The sequence below is a fragment of the Phocoena sinus genome, chromosome 15 (genome assembly GCF_008692025.1).
Source record: "Phocoena sinus isolate mPhoSin1 chromosome 15, mPhoSin1.pri, whole genome shotgun sequence".
Lineage (NCBI taxonomy): Eukaryota > Metazoa > Chordata > Mammalia > Artiodactyla > Phocoenidae > Phocoena > Phocoena sinus.
The window spans coordinates 77,611,897-77,630,099 of NC_045777.1; the positions used below are offsets into that span (position 1 = coordinate 77,611,897).

General features: G+C 47.0%; 1 protein-coding gene across 1 annotated transcript; it reads left to right on the top strand.

The window, feature by feature from the left end:
- The first annotated feature begins 17,511 nt into the window (after positions 1–17,511).
- Positions 17,512–17,873, top strand: LOC116740215 (40S ribosomal protein S27-like). Its single transcript, XM_032605611.1, has one exon. The coding sequence runs from the start codon at positions 17,534–17,536 to the stop codon at positions 17,786–17,788; it is 255 nt and encodes an 84-aa protein (XP_032461502.1). The 5' UTR covers positions 17,512–17,533; the 3' UTR covers positions 17,789–17,873.
- Positions 17,874–18,203: the final 330 nt, after the last annotated feature.

Genomic DNA, 18,203 nt, shown 5'->3' on the forward strand with positions numbered 1-18,203 from the left:
TGATTATGTTGACCATTAGCCCTTCCCTATAGGGTTCTGAGTTAGAGACGGCCACAGGAGGAAGCTATGTAAGATTGGGGGCCGGTGTGCAGAGGTGAAGTGAAGCAGGGGCTCTCTGAAGGAGTTCAGGGTCAGGTTTGGGGACACACAGAGACAGATGCCCATCAGGTTCCGGCTTTTTCTTCCTTTCGTCCATCCCATGTCCTGCTCTTCTTCCAAAATGCTAACTCTGCTGACCAGAGTGACCCCACCCACCACCCCTAGATGTTTGGCCGCAGACCCACAGAGGGAGGAACTTCCTGCTACCCTCTGTATGAGCTCCCTTTTGCTGTCCCATTTTGGCCGCTGGATATGCCTGACCAGCTCATCACCAGAGCTTCAGGAAGCCAGTTCGTGACTTCTCAGATCCTGCAATTCCCCTTCTAGATCTAAAGTATAATTTCTGTAATTTATCCCTTCTTCCAAATACATCTAGTTCTGCTTCCCAGACTGAACTTCAACCAGTAAAGAGAAAATTAACTTATATCCAAAGGCCACAGACCTAGGAAGTAGCAGAAGCAGAAGCCAGGAAGGTATGAAGTCAGTGGTCAGCACTGAGGGTGGGACCAGAAGTGGCAAAGCTCATCTAGCCCTATAGGCTAGTTCCAAGGGAGCCCCTGGGGCTCCAGGCATGTTTTCCAAGTCACGGCAAGTGCCAGTGGGCACTGACGGCCCTGGTAGTAGAGTGTCCCATCCAGTGGTGGCATGTAGTGTCCAGAGCAAGTGCGTGAGCCCCTCAGGCTTGTGGACAATCGTCCTATCCATCAGAAGACCCCATCAGTGACCAGGTAACAAGGGGCATCCTTCCTGTCTCCTCCTTCCCAGGAAAGAGGACAGGTCAGCTATCAGAATCCAGCCAAGCAGGGCCACCACCCCCATTTGGAACTAGAATATGAGGCTCAGGAGCTGGACTTCAGGAAGAGGAAACAGCCAAACCCCAGCTCTGATTTCCAAGCCCCACCCCAGGACAGGCTGTGGCTGTTAGTGACCCGTCTGCCCTGATGAAGCTTGGTTCAGCAACCAAGGAGCCTTTGGAAGGAAACCTTGGTAACACCCTCTGGAAGGGCAGGACTGGGGAAGGGTGGCAAGGGAGGTACTGACACCCTTGGATTTTTCCAAAAAGAGCCTACGGAGAAACATAGCATCAGAATTGAGAGCTCAGACCCCAGAGACAAACAGAGCAGCAGGGAGAATAGGACACATGTTCCTCATGGTACCAAAACCCTCCTGTATGAGTGGTAAAGGGCTCTCAGCCTGCTGTAGACAGTGTCCTGTATTCAATGTTGAACCACAAAGTACAAGTAAAGCACATCACTACTAGAAAGTCTAAGCAAGCTGCCTGGTTTTGCAAGTGAAACCTTTGAAGGCATCTGTCTTCCTCTCTGACCATCCCTACCTAGAAAGCAACCTCCTCTCACCAGTCCTGCCTCTACTCAATGCTCAGGATCAATTCATCTAATTTGTGGATAAGCGCATAGGCTCGGTCACCACGTCCACTGGCTTAAGGTCCCAGCCCGCTCACTTCCTCCTGAGCCAGTTTCCTCCTCTGTAAAATGTGGATAAAAGGAATATCTATCAGAGCTCGCCTGAAGATTAAGTGACTTCATAGTGTAACTGGCTAGGAATACACAGGGCTTACTATAAGGGTTTAATAAATGCTAGCTCATAATTAAGCACTTACTGTTTTCCAGGCAAAGCTGCAACAGACGTAATCTTTGACCTCATCAAGGGCTGGTGGGAACTCTGTTGTGTGTAGCAGCAGCCCCAGCTCAGAGGCCACATAACGAGTATCCTGTCTGCCCAGTCCGTGGGCAGCACCTTCCAGACAGCCACAGCTGGATTTGCATTATGGATGGAATTGTGCCCCCTGCCCCCTGCAAAAAAAAACAGTTGACGTTCTAACCACCAGTTATCACAGAATGTGACCTTTTGGGGAAATAAGGTCTTTACAAAGGTAATCAAGTTCAAATGAGGTCATTAGGGTGGGCTCTATTACAATATGACTGGTGTCCTTATAAAAACAGGAAGTTGGGTCACGTAGGCAGACAGGTACAGAGGGAAGATGACATGAAAACACACAGAGAAGATGGTCATGTGACTGACGGGAGGCATCTACAAGACTAGTGCCGGCAAACACCAGAATCTAGGAGAAACAAGGAAGGATTCTCCCCTAAAGACTTCAGACAGAAATCAACACCCTGATTTTGGACTTCCAGGCCCCAGAACTGGGAAACAACACATTTCTGTTGTTTTAATCCACCCAATTTTGGTACTTTGTTATGGCCGCCCTAGGGAACTAATATAGACTCTGTGGCCTTGACCCATGGCTAGAGCTGCCTGGACTCTGGAGTGATGGGGGGCCCACCTCCCACCTGACATGGGGATGGGGAAGCAAAAGAAGCTAATCAGCAAAGAAAATAGAATCACAAAAAAAGCAATACATAGAGAAAGCCAGTTTTGGTTGCTGTTAGATTCTGTTTGGTTGCTTTTTAAGTGTTGACTGAATTCCTTCCCTGAACTCTGAAAGCACCTAAACATCCTTGTAATAAATTTTCCTCTAGGTCTTAATCTAGCTCAAGTGGGTTCTTATAATGTGCAACCAAAGAAACTTAAAAAATATGACATCCAGGGCTTCCCTGGTGGCGCAGTGGTGGAGAGTCCGCCTGCCGATGCAGGGGACACGGGTTCGTGCCCCGGTCCGGGAAGATCCCACGTGCCGCGGAGCGGCTGGGCCCGTGAGCCATGGCCGCTGAGCCTGCGCATCCAGAGCCTGTGCTCCGCAACGGGAGAGGCCACAGCAGTGAGAGGGCCACGTACCGGAAAAAAAAAAAAAAGAAAAGAAAAAAAAATGACATCCAAAAAAAATGCAGGGGTCACTACGGTTCAACATGGTTAATGTCACCTCCCAGATATGGTGGAGTGTTAGCACCAAGAATGTGTGGAGGACAGAGGTTCCCTCCACGTGACAGTGGAAGGAGGTTTCCATGCCGAGACTTCACGGGATACCTAAGAGCTGACCAGCAGAAGAAGCACTCCAGGCAGCAGGGACCACGTTTTAGAATCTTGTGTTTCTGCAAGATTAACACTGAGCTGGTTGATATCAGGAAGGTTTTTATTATTCTTGAGCTGAAAAGCAATCAACCTGGAAACAAAACCACTGCCCAGTTGCCATGTTAAAGTGAGCTAGGCATCAAGAGCTGTCCTGCATCTTCCTGTTTTCAAAAGAAAGCCTCCAGGTCTCTGCCAACTGAGACCACATCTACTGATCCCACAGCAAATGGACTCCCCTGCCTGTGTATTGCAATTCAGACATGGACGTTGAAAGATGTTACCTTCTAATCACAAGAGCAGCATTCGAGCTGCACAAATATTTGCTTTGTTCCTTGACACTCCACCAATCAAGACAAAGTAGAGAGGAAAATCTCATTATACAGCAGGTTGAATGAACGGAATGCTGTGGTTTGCAGGCACCCTCAAGGGACGCATGGACTTGGGAGACAGGCCTCGTGGTCAGACAATAGATCCTTCCCTCTCATCCCAGGATGGAATAATGTAGGATGTTTCTTTAGAGTCAACGTATATTGTGATCCAATTGACTCTTAGTACAAGGGTCCCTCCCATAAATAAGCATCCTTTTCTAATCCTGGCCCAGAATCTCAACCACCCATCGTGCCTTGCCCTCAAGTTCTTTTGCCTTCTCATTTCCTCTGTTTCCATTTTTCTTTCTCTGCTTTTCTGTTCTGTTTTTCTCTTACTCCAGCTTAGTTGGTGGTCTAGTGGGAAAGCAGCTTCCTGCCAAAAAAGAGGGAAAGGGAAACAGTGAAAGCCTTCTCCATCTGCCGGTGACATCAGGGGAAGAAAAGATGAAAAAAATAAGCGTGTGATTTCATTCCATTCCGGCGTCAGGCTTACTGCTGCCGACGTCCTCTTGGTCCCAGGCCAGGGCATCCTGTGTCCACGCCAGGTTGAGCCAGGTGTAATGGGGAGATTAAGAGCCCAGCCCAGACCAGAGCAGCTCAGGGAGTCTGGCAGCTCTTATCACTGTCAAACTGCAGGAAAACAACCCAGTCCACCCATGTGCACCACCAGGAATCTCAAAAACCGCGTACTGGAGAGAAGGGAAGGAGAAGCCTTTTGGGAAATGACTGCTCCCTGCGGTAGGGGCACCTCAATAGGCACCACCAAAGCTGTCTGCTTGTGGCAAGGTGGTCTCCAGTGAATGATTGACACTTGCTCTGTCCGGGTCTGAGAGCCATAGAGGCAAACAACACACTCACGGGGCCTTGGGAAAGCTCCAAGTCTAGAAAGAGCCTTGCAGACCAGGTCCTCCATGCGGACACCTAAGTGAGCAGAACATACCCAGCCACAATAGAGTAAGGCCGGAAGGTGCATGGGAGGGAGGCCGGTGAGGAAGGCGAGAAGAGATTCCAGCAGAAGGAACAGCAGGAGAAAGTAGGGATACAGCCGGAATACATGGAAAAAGCAGGAGGATCAGAGATGATCAGCTGGCCCAGGGCGTTGGAAATTGATTGGCCCTGAAGAGAATGGAGCCAGTCCTGTGTCCTTACACCTTGTCCCCTAGACGTTTAATATAACATGAGTAGCACTGTTCACAGTAGCCAAGACATGGAAGCAAACTAAGTGTCCATCCACAGATGAAGGGATAAAGAAGATGTGGTACATATATACAATGGAATACTACTCAGCCATAAAAAAGAGTGAAATAATGCCACTTGCAGCAACATGAATGGAGCTAGAGATTATCATACTAAGGGAAGTAAGTCAGACAAATACCATATGATATCACTTACCTGTGGAATCTAGGAAAGTAATATACATGAACTTATTTGCAAGACAGAGAGAGACTCACAGACATGGAAGGCAAACTTGTGGTTGCCAAAGAGGAGGGGGAGGGAGGGATAAACTGGGAGTTTGGGATTAGTATATGCACATACATGCACTGGGACCTATTGTAGAGCACAGAAAACTATTTTCAGTGTCTTGTAATAACCTATAATGAGAAAGAATCTGGAAAAGAATAGATATTAATAGATGTATATGTATGGCTGAATCACTTTTTTGTACATCTGAAAGTAGCACAGCATTGGGGATCAGCTGTACCTCAGTTAAAAAAAAAGAAAGAAAAAATATACCTAACACAAAGCGTACCATCTTAACCATTTCTAAGTGCGTACTTCAGCGGCATTGAGTACGTTCACATGGTTGTGCAACCATCACCACCGTCCGTCTCCAGAGCTCTTTTCCTCTTCTCCAACTAAAACTATATCCATTAAACACTAACTCCCCTTCTGCCTCACCCCACCAGGCCTTGGCCACTAGCCTGCTTTCTGTCTCTGTGAATTTGACTACCCCAGGGACCTCACGTAAGTGGAATTGTGCAGCATTTGTCTTTCTGTGAGTGGCTGTTCCACTTAGCATAATGTCCTCAAGGTTCATGCATGTTGTCACACTGACAGAATGTCCTTCCTTTTTTAAGGCTGAATAATAATCGTAAGAATGTTTGTACCATGAGCATGGAACCTGTACAATTAAAATAAGTTGAACTAAATAAAATAGGCATGAAAAATGCAAAAAATTAAAATTAGAAGAGGAAATCTTTTGCTCTCCAGGACAGAAAACCCAGCCCAAGCTGACTGAAGCAGAGAACAGGGCTTGGTTGGCTCAGGGACTGAGGAATCCAGGGCAGGGCCTGGCCTCAGTCACGGCTAGGTACAAGGGCTCACTGTTAACACCACCTGGACTGGCAGGGGCCAAGCGCTGGGCAGGATACTAGGAATAGAAGGGGGATTAAAGCAAGCACAGCCCCAGCCCTAACAGAGCCAGGGCCTTACTTGTCACCTCTCCTAACAGCTGCACCCATGGCAGACATCTCTAATTGATCCCTGCACTCTCTAGCCTGAGATCAGCTGGGCCTTTGGGTCTGCCTTCACACAGAGCTCCAGAAAAGCACCACTCATGGATTGGAACTGGCTCATGACATAAACCCACCTGCCATTCTTCCCCTAGAGCTCAGTGATGATAAATACAGCCAACACTTATTCAGGGCTCACTGTGTGTTCCAGGGGGGCTAGCTATAGTAACTCGTTTAACCCTCAGAATAGCCCCATGCAGTAGGGACTCTGTCACTAACCCCATTTTACAGATGAGGAAACAGAGGCGCGGAGAGATTGCATAACCTCTCCACGGTTACAAAAACCAACAGATTATTGAATCCAGATCTGAACCTAGGCTTGCTGGCTACCCTGCAGGGTGTCACCTTGGGAGCCAGCCAACCCCCAACACTCTGCTGAATCCTCAACCCTTCTTCAAACCATCACGGAAACACGGAACACAACGTCAGGATTCTAGAGGAAATGACATGATTTTCTAAAGTGCTTTCGCTTTTTATCCAAACTCAAAGAGAAGAGCTCAAATGAATTAAATTATAATTGGACAATACGGGGTTTGGGCTTGTAATTAATTTACCATCAATATAATCCAAGGAGTTAAAAATAATGGATTGAAAATGATTGAAAACCCAATGAAAATGTAATATGTACAAGTGAAATACTCGTCTTACATAGAAAGTACTTAACCGAATATGACACACGCTAATAAATCTCTTTCTTATTCATTACGTGCTGCCTATGTTACAGTTCGCAGGCAGCTGATCAGTGGGGGATAAGGAGGGGCACAATTGCTCTTTAAATCCTTCTCAAGACCCCCTTTTGGCCTCAGAATAAATTTCGTAACAGCCTTCTTTTAACGTCTCTGTTTCTCATGCTTGGATACATATTCTCACGGGAGCCCTCGGCTCAGGGCCCCATGCAAGGGAATCAGAGCATCAGAAGCTCTGGAAACACGGGCTGGGGTAGCAGAGGAGGGAGTCAGTGTGGTGAAGGGCACTGTTCTGACATCGGCCAGAGCTGGGTTCCAATCTCTCAGCTTGGCCACCGATAGCTGGGGGACTTTCAACCTCTCTAAACCTTGGTTTCTTGATTTTTAAAAACTGCACAAGCAAAGTGCCTTCTCAAAGGGTTGTCATGAGAATTTAGAGAGATAATTATATCTGGGAATGAGTCCAAGCTTCCTTTCCTCCCCAGAGGCCACAGTTCAAAGGCCAGCATATAAATAGGGATAGTCATGTGGGTCTCACAGAATTGGTGTTAGGATGACAATTATCATCCCGTATTCAGTGGTACCCTTTGAGGTGCCAGGAACACTGCTGAGACCCACACAAAGCAATGAACAAGAACCCTCTTACCTTCAGAGAGCTCATAAGCTAGCATGGGATGAAAAACTGACAGTGCGTAAGGGCCAGAGTGAGGTGTGTCCTCTGGGAAACCCTGAGGTGATTTAATCACTCAGAGCGCCCTGCCTTATACTTCCTCAGTGATGTCCTGTGTCTGACATTCCAGACCCGAGGGACAACAGGAGAAAGCTGGAAGGACGGGGCTGAGGGTAGAAAGAACAAAGGCAAAGCTTTAGAGAAACCTTCGAGCAGGCTGGTTGAGGAAGTAGAGAGCTTACTGGAACACCAGGGGGTTGGATGGACTGGACCCTGGGCCAACTGAAATCAACATCTGCTGGGAAAAAGAAAGTCAGAACTGGAAGAAAAATCCATTCCTGACTTCCAGGCACTCCAAACACAAGGCTGGTGGCAGCCAACTAGCCACAGGCCCACCTGCTGGAGCACTGAATACAGCTCAGACAGCACCTGCTAAGTCCCCAGATGGCGGCCACAGCAAGAGACACTCTCTGTGGCCAATGACCTCAAATAAATTCACCTTCCCCAGACCAGAACTGCCAAAGGAGAAGCCCCATTCTGTGCACAGTCCTTAAAAAGGGAAGGAAGGGAGGGAGGGAGGGAGGGAGGGAGGGAGGGAGGGAGGAAGGAAGGAAGGGAGGGAGGGAGGGAGGGAGGGAGGGAGGGAGGGAGAACATATTCACGTGAGAACCACAGGTCCAGGCAGCTGTACAGATGAGGCTGCTGCAGAGTGACGGCCACTCCTTTTTACTTCAGTTTTACCACCAGTCAGGGAGAGCCTCCTTTGCTCTGAATAAATCCGCATTAAGATGAGAGAGATGTCTAGACACCTTTAATCCAGAAAATCCCTCCTTCTGAAAGGAAATCGTTCTCTACTTGGTAGGGATATCAAAAGGCAGTTGTAAGGTGATATAAAAAGCATGGATTTGGACATCAGACAGATCTATGTTCAAAACCCAAGTCTGGTACTTACTAAATACCTTTGTTCTGGGAAAGTCAGAATGTCTCTGAGTCAGATTTTCTAATTACAAACGGGGTGTTGTTAGGATTACAATTTCATTCAGTATTCACTGAGACCCTCCCAGGAGCCAAAAACTGTGCTTGGACACACACAGAGCAATGAATAAGATGAGGCTCTTGCCTTGCGAGAGCCCATATTCTAGCATGGGATGGATAGCAAAGAGCCGCAGTGCAGCTCTCTGGCTCGTGTAGTAGAATCTTCATCGCAGAATCATTAAGCAAGGGGCAAAACAGCTGTGCTGGAGAGCAGGGGAGGGAGGGAGAGTTCACGGAGGAACAAAGGATGACTTAGGGCCTTCTGGTAGACCAGATGCCACTGGTATTCCCAGGCAGTGGCACCTGCAAGGGCAAAGGCATGTACGTACAGGGGAAAGAAATGGTAAAAACAGTGGGAGGTGACAGCAGAGGGGGAGGGGTGGGCACACAAGGAGATGAGGAGGGTCTCATTCGTTGGACTCAAGCACCTGTTGGTGCTTTCCTGCACCAACATGATGCTTTAGCTCTATCTTGTCTTATTCACAAAGGCTTTGAGGGAGCCAAGTGTGAACTCTATTCAAAGGTCATTGAAGAGTGACGTTGGTATCCAGAGAAAACTCTAATTCTAAAAGGTACATGCACCCCAATGTTCAAAGCAGCACGATTTACAATAGCCAAGACATGGAAGCAACCTAAGTGTTCATGGACAGATGAATGGATAAAGAAGCTGTGGTATGTATATACAGTGGAATACTATTCAGCCATAAAAAAGAATGAAACAATGCCATTTGCAGCAACATGGATGGACCTAGAGATTATCATACTAAGTGAAGTAAGTCAGACAGAGAAAGACAAATACCATATGATATCACTCATATGTGGAATCTAAAGAAAATGACACAAATGAACTTATTTACAAAACAGGAACACTCTCAGACATAGAAAACAAACTTATGGTTACTAAAGGGGAAAGGGGGAAGGGATAAATTAGGAGCTTGGGATTAAAATATACACTACTATATATAAAATAAACAACAAGGACCTACTGTATAGCACAGGGAACTACATTCAATATCTTGTAATAACCTATAATGGAAAAGAATCTTTAAAAAGTATATATATATATATATATATATATATATATATATATATATATATGAATCACTTTGCTGTACACCAGAAACTAACACAATATTGTAAATCAACTATACTTCAATAAAAATTTTTAAAAATTTTTTTAAAGAGTAATATTGAAGTAACACAATTAGTCATGAAGTTTAGTAAAGTGTCTGAAATTAGTAAGTGCTCAACACATCCTGGTTTCCTCCTATGCACTGAGATGGCAAACATTTCATTTTCTGGATGTTTCCATCTTCTCAGAATTTCATGTGATTGACTGTCTCAACATCGCCTGTAGGGGGCAGGAGTAGAGAGAGGGGTCACGTCAAAGAAGGTCATCAAGCTTGAATGGAGCCATCGCCACAGGCAGGGGAGGGGTAAGGGAAATGACCAAGCACACTGCTGCACAAGAAACCCCTGGATCTGTGGCTTTGACAAGATAGAAGGGCATTTTTCTGCCATGTCCAGGAAGGGTGGATAGGATCTGTGCCATGAGGTCCCTCAGGGACCCAAGCCCTTATCTTCAATCTTGGGCCTGAAGCTGCTGCATTTCCACATATACATTTAACCAAAGAACAGGGAAATTGAGGAAGTTTGGGGCAAACTGCTTGAGGTTGGAGGTACTTCCACTCACGTCCTATTGGCCTGAACTTAGTTGCATGAGCACATGTATGTTGAGTTGGGTGTCACCAGGCTGTCCAAGCAACAGCTAGGAAAGTAAGACTAAAGTTCAAAAACTTGCAAGGGGTAGGGGTGGGGTCCTCTGGTTCTTACGGAGCCTGGAACCGCCCCCCACCCCACCCCCACCCCCGTCTTCTCTCAAAATGCCCCAGAGGTTAATAAAGGCGTTGTTGTCAAATCATAATAACACGCCCCTGGGTTGCAGTCACTGCTTAGCTGCTTGCCAGCTGCCAAGACCTTGTACACGTCGCTCACTTGACCTCTCTGAGACTTTCCTCCTCTGTAAAAATAGTTTATGACGACGATGATGGCAATTTAAATAAAATACAAAAAGCGCCTGGCTGATGGTAAGTCTAATGAATGCTGCCTTCCCTTCCTTGTCAATAGAGGTGATTGAGTCTCTGAGCGAGACTAGGATTCACTGAAAAAGTCTGGGGGGGTCACTAGAGTCTTTCCATCAGGGGGACCTCACTGGACCTGGGAGTTACAGTACATGGTCACAATCATAAGCAGACAGAAGTCACAGAAGCAAATAAAACACTCCATCTTTCAAGCAACATCACTGAGCACCCAGGGACCTGGGCTCAGCTTAGGACACAGTGAGGCCAGGAGGGAAAAGGACCAGCGTCGGAGGTGGAAAGTTTGGGTTCAGTTCCAATTCTGCCACCCAATGGTTAAGTGGCCTCAGGAGAGTCCCTGGAGCTCTCTAAACTTCAATTACTTTATTAATAGATGACAATAATGATACTTACTGCTATGGAGGATGGAGCCCTCAAAACAAGATTAGTGCCCTTATAAGAAGAGACCAGAGAACTTGCTCTCTCTCTCTCTCTCTCCCTCCCATGTGAGGACACAGAAAGAATGCAGCTGCCTGCACTCCAGGAAGAGGGCTCTCACAATGAAAGGAATCTGCCAGCACCCTGATCTTGGACTTGCAGCCTCCAGAACTGTGAGAAATAAATGTCTGTTACCTAAGCCTGCCAGCCTGTGGTATTTTGTTTTAGCAGCCCAGGCAGACTAAGGCAACTTACTTTGTTGGGATAGTGGATGAGCTGCTGAAAAGGTAAGTAAGGTGCCTAAATCAGAGTTGGCCCATAGTAGGTGCTCAATATATAGGAACGATGGTATCATCATCACAATTATTTCCATCATCATTTTTATCAGGTAACCCCTGCCTTCAAGGAGCTCACTGTCTGGTAGGGGAAACAGATACGGAAAACAATGCCTGGCATAATAACAGAAGCATGTACAGGCACTGCGGCAGCCCTGGGGGTTTCAGAAATAAGGGGATCTTCCCCCAGGAATAAAGTTGGACTCACACCAAAAGGCATGTAGGCTCTTCTGCTGCACCAGGCACTCTGGCACAGCTGAGCCTGGAGCAGGGGCTCCCAGGCAGGTGAGTGGAGCTGCCAAATGCATCCTGCCCCTTGGCCTCGCAGCTAGCTGGGTACCGCTCCCCGCAGACACAGCAGGCACGGAAAAGCCGGCCATCTCCCGAGTTGTGGTACACGATGGCACCCTTCTGGGTGCACAAGCTGTCCCCGTTCTGATGCCAGAAACATAGCTGTGGCAATGTCATACGGAGATGGGTTTCGTCCCCCGCCCTCCTTCTCCACTATGCCTGGCAAAAAGTTAACTGTGCTTTATTTCACTTCAGGTCCATATGGCGCCTCAGTTTCTGGTCAGAGGTACTACAAATTACAGTCTGTCTCTGCAGAACATTAAAGTAGGCTCATTTCTTTTTCTGTGTCGACACGTTTGTTTCAATTGTTTGAGAGAATAGGCTAGATGGCGTTCTCGTCCTTCGAAGATAATTTCTTTTCTCTGTTCCCCAGTGACAGGACCTCGGTTAAGATGTTCACCTCCCCTCCCTACTCCATGTCCCTCCCATCATTTAATCTGCCCAGGGCAGGCAGGTTGTTTTGCAATTAAAGTTTGCCATCTAACCACTGGAAGAGAGATTAATTAAGGAAGAAAGGATTTTCTCTCTTTCTTGTGTATTCAAATGCTTCTTTAATAAGAGGAATCAATGGAAATCAAAATAAAGGATTGGAAACTGGGTCCCTTGAACCTCCCCCCGCCCCACCACTCCCCAGGTCTCCGCAATCAAGCCCTAAGGCACGTGGGTCTTTGGCAGTCTTTCCCCCGTAGCCCCGTCAGATACCCTCAGAGAAATCAATTGGGCGCCCCGTGGGGATGAGATGGACAGAAGGAAACTTAAACAGGATTTTTATAAATTTCAATACTAGCACAAAACAGAAGCAGGACAGCTTTATTGATTTAAACATTAAAATAACATGTGCTTTCTTTGCATTTTCCCAGAGGTGATAATGTTTCTTATTTTTAATCTAGATTGAAATCTCGGAGACTTTCCACAAGCCTCTTGTGGTGATTACCAAAGATTAGTAATAACATGTCTAATTAGTGTAGGAAGACATAAAAATCAATGGCAGTGTGAAATGTTATACTGACTGGCAACGCTCAGAGGAGAGCTGGCATGTGTCTCCAGAGATGGGGCAGCACCTGGCAGCCCCCATCTCAGCTCCAAGCCCCAGGAGTGGGCTTACGCCCATCCCAAAGGAGGCTGAGGGCTTTGCAGAGGCTTTCCACATTCCCAGGTCCCCTTTGTGTGAGCTTCTGATGTCTTTGTTGGAGGAAACAATAAAAAGGGAGCATGATTCATTGGCAGGGGGGCCAGCCAATTCAGTGAGCGCCCTGATTCCCAGTTCTGCCTCTCAGCGCAATTCAACAATATTTACCAAGCACCCTACCCCTCACCATGCCCAGGGAGCAACGGAGGAAAGACCCAGCCCCTGTTCTCCACAAGGCCCTCATCCACTGAGCAAAGGAGGGTCCTATGGATGATGGAGCCCCATGTGCCCCATCTCAGGCTCAGAACTCAGGAAGAAATTCCCAGGTTTGTTCAGTTCCATCTGGGCAGGCGGTAAGGGTCCCCTTTCCATCCCACACAAGACAGCCATACCTCCACCCACTGTCCAGCTCATCCTCTAAGACCCTTTCCCTCTTCATCTCATGGCCTCCCATGCTCTCTTCCCCAAGGCCCAGGGTCACCCAGGCCAGACAACAGGAAACAGCCCTGCAAACTCTCCAGGGAGAATCTTCCTTCCACACCCAAGAAGGTATTTTCTCAGAGTCTCTGTTTCTGCTTCACCATATGTCTCTGAGTGGGGGAGACAGAGGGAGGGAAAGACACCTAGGATGTACAGATACAAATACCTGGATTATAGATTACAGATACAGCTCACCATTCAAGCCATGCTAATAACTTAACACACTGTCCTAAGATGTATAATGAAGGGCCTCAGAAACGTGGATGAAAGAGGGGTTAAGAGCTTGGAGATGGGCCTCGAAGGATGCAGAGGTGGGAAATGGTGGTAAGGCTCATGAGAAGCACATGTACAGGGGCAGAAGCATCAGAATGAGTGGGGAGGGAGAGTGAGGGATCCATGTGGTTGAGGAGTGATGACCTCCCCTCCCCTCACGCCTCATCCCACCACCATCTCCCTCTGACCCCAAGACCAGGGCATCTCTCTACCAGGACCACCAAATGCCAACCAAGGGGCAGATATTCCCAGGGGTCTCTCCCAGCCTGGGAGATTATGCAGGACAGAGTGACAATCAGGACACCATGTGGCCCTAAGAAGCAACAGCAGTCTCTGACGATCCTGAATGTGGATGTGGGGTTAAACCAACTCCATTTTGGACTGCGATGCTCAAAAGAGTCAAGATTGGGACAAGCTTCAGAGAGAGATACAGACTCCCTGGAAATAAGGCATGTTGGCTCTTAAGCAGTTGCATGGGAAAATAAGACCTACGTCTTCACTTGTACTTGGAGTTTGGGAAGCTATTCATGCTGGTTCACGAAGGGTAGGGGTGTGGAGTCTGGGCAAGTTGCAAAGGGCAGTGAATGTCACTATGGAAAGTTCACCGTTTAAATTTTAATTTATTTTTTAACTTTGAATTTTGAAATAAATTCAGACATTTTAAAAAAGCTTCAGCAATAGTACACATAATCCCCATATACCTTCATCTGCTCTCCCCTAATATTAATATCTTATGCAACCACAGTACAATGATCTAAATCAGGGAATCCAAACTGACACATGCTAGGAATTAATCTACAAACCTTATTCAAACTTCTCCAAGTGTTTTGTTCATGTTCTTTTTCTGATCCAGGACCCTGTGCAGGATCCCATATTGTATTTAGTTGTTGTGTCTCCTCCAGTTGAGACTGTTCTCAGGCTTTGCCTTTTATGACCTTGGTATTTTTGAAGAGTATTGACTAGTTATTTTGTAGAACGTCCCCAAATTTGGATTTTTCTGAGGCCCCCTCATGTCTAAATTCAGTATCTTTCAGCAAAAGGACCACAGATGTGAATGAGGATGCCCTAGTTGGTACATCGGATCAGAACACACCTGATGTCATTATGTATCTCACCCCAGTAAGTTTAACTTTGGTCACTTGATAAATTGGAACCTGCTGGCTTCACTGTAAAGCTACTGCTCTTCCCTCTGTAATTAGTAAGTATCTTGGAAGGAGATACATTGAGATTATGTGAATACCCCGTTTCTCATCATGCATTTTACCCGTTCATTTTACCATCCTTTGGTTATTTTTGCCTTTATTAAGCAATTATTACTGTGGAGTGTGCCTGCGTTCCTTCCTTCTATCTTTGATAATTAGAATTCTACTGTAAGAATTCACTTTCCCTCCTCTTCAGTTTGTGTATTTAATGATCTACTAACGGATGCCGGTGTGGACTCCTGGATATTGGTTTTACTCCATGTATTATAATCCATTTCTAGCATTTCTTTCATTGCTCAGCTTGTTTCAGATTTGGTCCCTGGGAGCTCCTTCACGCTGGTTCCTGTGTTCTTTTGACATGACCCTGTGGTTTTACTTAAAGCAATTGCTTACTTGTCGGCACCAAGATATTCTGGGCTCATCTTGTGCTTTTCCTACCCCAGCCTTGAACCAGCCACTCGCTGATGCTCTTACATCAGATAACAAGTCATCACTAGTAGTGTGGAAGCACTCTGAAAACACACCCTGTGGTATATGTTATAATATCTCCCTCTGCACCAGCATAGAGCCCAGGCTCTGATCATTTATTTGCTCAATAAATTACTGGTTATTGAGCGAAATAGAATTTGTCGCACCTATTCCTTGGTCCGGCAAGAATGCACCAGCCCTTACCAGGCGCTAGGCCCTGTGATGGTTGTTAAGATAGAGGTTAACCAAGCCCAAATCCCCCTTCCAAGAGCTCAGAAGCAAGTGGGGAAACAGGAAGCCAGTATAGCCAGAGGACAGCACGTGCTCAAACAAGGCACCAAAGACCACAGATATCACATCCCAAAGGAGATCCAAGGCACATGCAGAATTTACCAAAGAGCGAACTAAATTTTAGGAGTTTAACAACTCCTAAACCTCTCACTCATACCAAGGGTTAAGAGTTGGAGATTAGGGAGGACTTTTGAAGACAGCTTCTTGGGAGAAAGCTATGCTATGGGAGAAAGCTATGCTAAGTCCCAACCCCAGCCCTACCTCCAAGGGGAAGGGACACTATCTCCTAACCCAAGCCTGATGTCAGAGACTTCAAGGAAAGGAGATTAAGAAAGGATTTTTTAGAACCAGCTGCTGTGTTGTTAATCCCAGCCCCTACCAAGGGCGAGGGTTGGGGCGGCGGGGGGTGTCTATACTTCACCTTGAGCTTCAAGAAGGGGGCTATGGGGTTTCATCAGAAGCCACCAAAGCACTTAATACATATCCCCTAAATTGGAAGACATAAAGGGCTAGTGTCTGTTTCCTACCTGAGAAATACAAAGGGTGAGAGATGAGTGAGCCAGTCCCTGATAGACGAACCCTAGGAAACGTGGTGACAGTCGGGTTCTTTCTCTGCCGAAAAAGCATACAGGACAAAACATAGAGGCATCTCCCATGGACCAGGTAGGGTTTTAGATCCTATCCTGCAGAGCCACTTAGAGACACAATGGACCTCCACAGAAAGACCTAGAGGCACCCCTGGAAGTATAGAGATCACATAAAGAGTAAGCAACAGGACCCAGGAAGATGCGTCACTCACATCAAAGGAACTATAGCTGAGAGGTCCTCAGAAGTCAGATTAGGGTCTCTGAAGATGCGAAAACCCCACAAAAGTGCCCCCAAGAGAAAGACCCCCTTAAACCTCCTCAGGGACAGAAAATGTGACATCACAGCCCTCAAGTTCCAGGCACACAGGCTGTGTGGCTCCCCCCTCACCTCTTCTTCCTCAGACCCCAACCATGCAGGGGTCAGGAGATGGTAGTAGAAGGATCAGGAGGGCTAGAAGGAAAAGCAAGAAGAGGGGAAAGAGAGGAGACGACACCCACCCCGTCCCCGCATTTCCTGCCTGCACCAGGCTCAACACAGAAGCGTGGGTTTGATCGACCTTAACTCAGGTTGTGGCCTTCGATTATCATGTGGGACTGGGATTCTGTTTTATAACTTAGAGTGACCACGAGAGTGTTTCTTCCCTACCTGGCCCAGAGGTCATCGACTGGCAGGGAAAGAGCTAGCCCCACAGAACAGGGAGGCAAACATAAAGTTGCGTTAGGATCACAGCCCATGATCTGTACGATTTATTTTTATTATTGAGTGCAGTGACTTTATGAGGTAGGCGCTATTGTCCCTGGTTTACAGCTGAGGAGACTATTACTTTTTTTTTTTTTTTAGAAGATGTTGGGGGTAGGAGTTTATTAATTAATTAATTTATTTTTGCTGTGTTGGGTCTTCATTTCTGTGCGAGGGCTTTCTCTAGTTGCGGCAAGTGGGGGCCACTCTTCATCGCAGTGCTCAGGCCTCTCACTATCGCAGCCTCTCTTGTTATGGAGCACAGGCTCCAGATGCGCAGGCTCAGTAGTTGTGGCTCACGGGCCCAGTTGCTCCACGGCATGTGGGATCCTCCCAGACCAGGGCTCAAACCCGTGTCCCCTGCATTAGCAGGCAGATTCTCAACCACTGCGCCACCAGGGAAGCCCCGATCTGTATGATTTAAACAAATCCTTCAAAGGATGCAGGAACAAAGCACTGTTAACAGCCTCAAAGGAGAACTTTAAACAAACCATTAACTTCTGGGTGCCTCAGTGTCCTCGTCCAAAAGCAAAAAGAAAGGAAGAAATTAGGATCCTAAGAGCCATCGGAAGATACCAAGGAGGAAGGGGCATCCATGCTCTGGGTGAGGCCTCTTACCTACATCACCTTATTTAATCTGTGCCTAAACACAGAGAAGTGTGGTTGGATGACAAATAAAGCTGGATAAAAGAAAACCATCTGTCTCAGAGGATGCCTCCACACCAGAAATCTTCACATGTGGCTCGGCTGATAGAAAAAGAGAAACAGCTTTCCAACGGTGACGACCTCCCCACGAGAACATGCCTCTCGCAAAGGATCTCCTTCATCCCTTTCCAGAAGAGGAGAAGAGGAAACATAAGAAGAAGCGCCTGGTGCAGAGCCCCAGTTCCTATTTCATGGATGTGAAATGCCCAGGATGCTATAAAATCACCACTGTCTTTGGCCATGCACAGACAGTAGTTTTGTGTGTTGGCTGCTCTATCGTCCTCTGCCAGCTTACAGGAGGAAAAGCAAGGCTTACAGAAGGGTGCTCCTTCAGACGGAAGCAGCACTAAAAGCCCCTGGAATCAAGATGAACGGGAAACCATCCCAATAAACACATTTTGGATTAAAAAAAAAAAAGAAAAAGAGAAACAAAAACTCAAACCTCCTGGATTCAATCAGATTTCTCTCTCTCCCTCTCTCTCTCTCTCTCTCTCCCTCTCTCTCTCTCTCCATCTCCCTCTCTCTCTCCCTCTCTCTCTCTCCATCCCTCTCTCTCTCTCTCCCTCTCTTCTTTCAGGAGCACTTTTCGCCACCAGGCAATATTTTAAGAGATATGTGCTTTTAAAGCTTTACAAAACGTGTGGTGGGAGCTTCCTTTTCCTGGCAGGTGGACTATTCCCAGGGCCCACAGTCCCCTGCAGCGGGCAGTTCCCTCTGGCCAGCGTCACCGGGGCGGGGAGACAGTGCTTTCGCCCATCCCCAGAA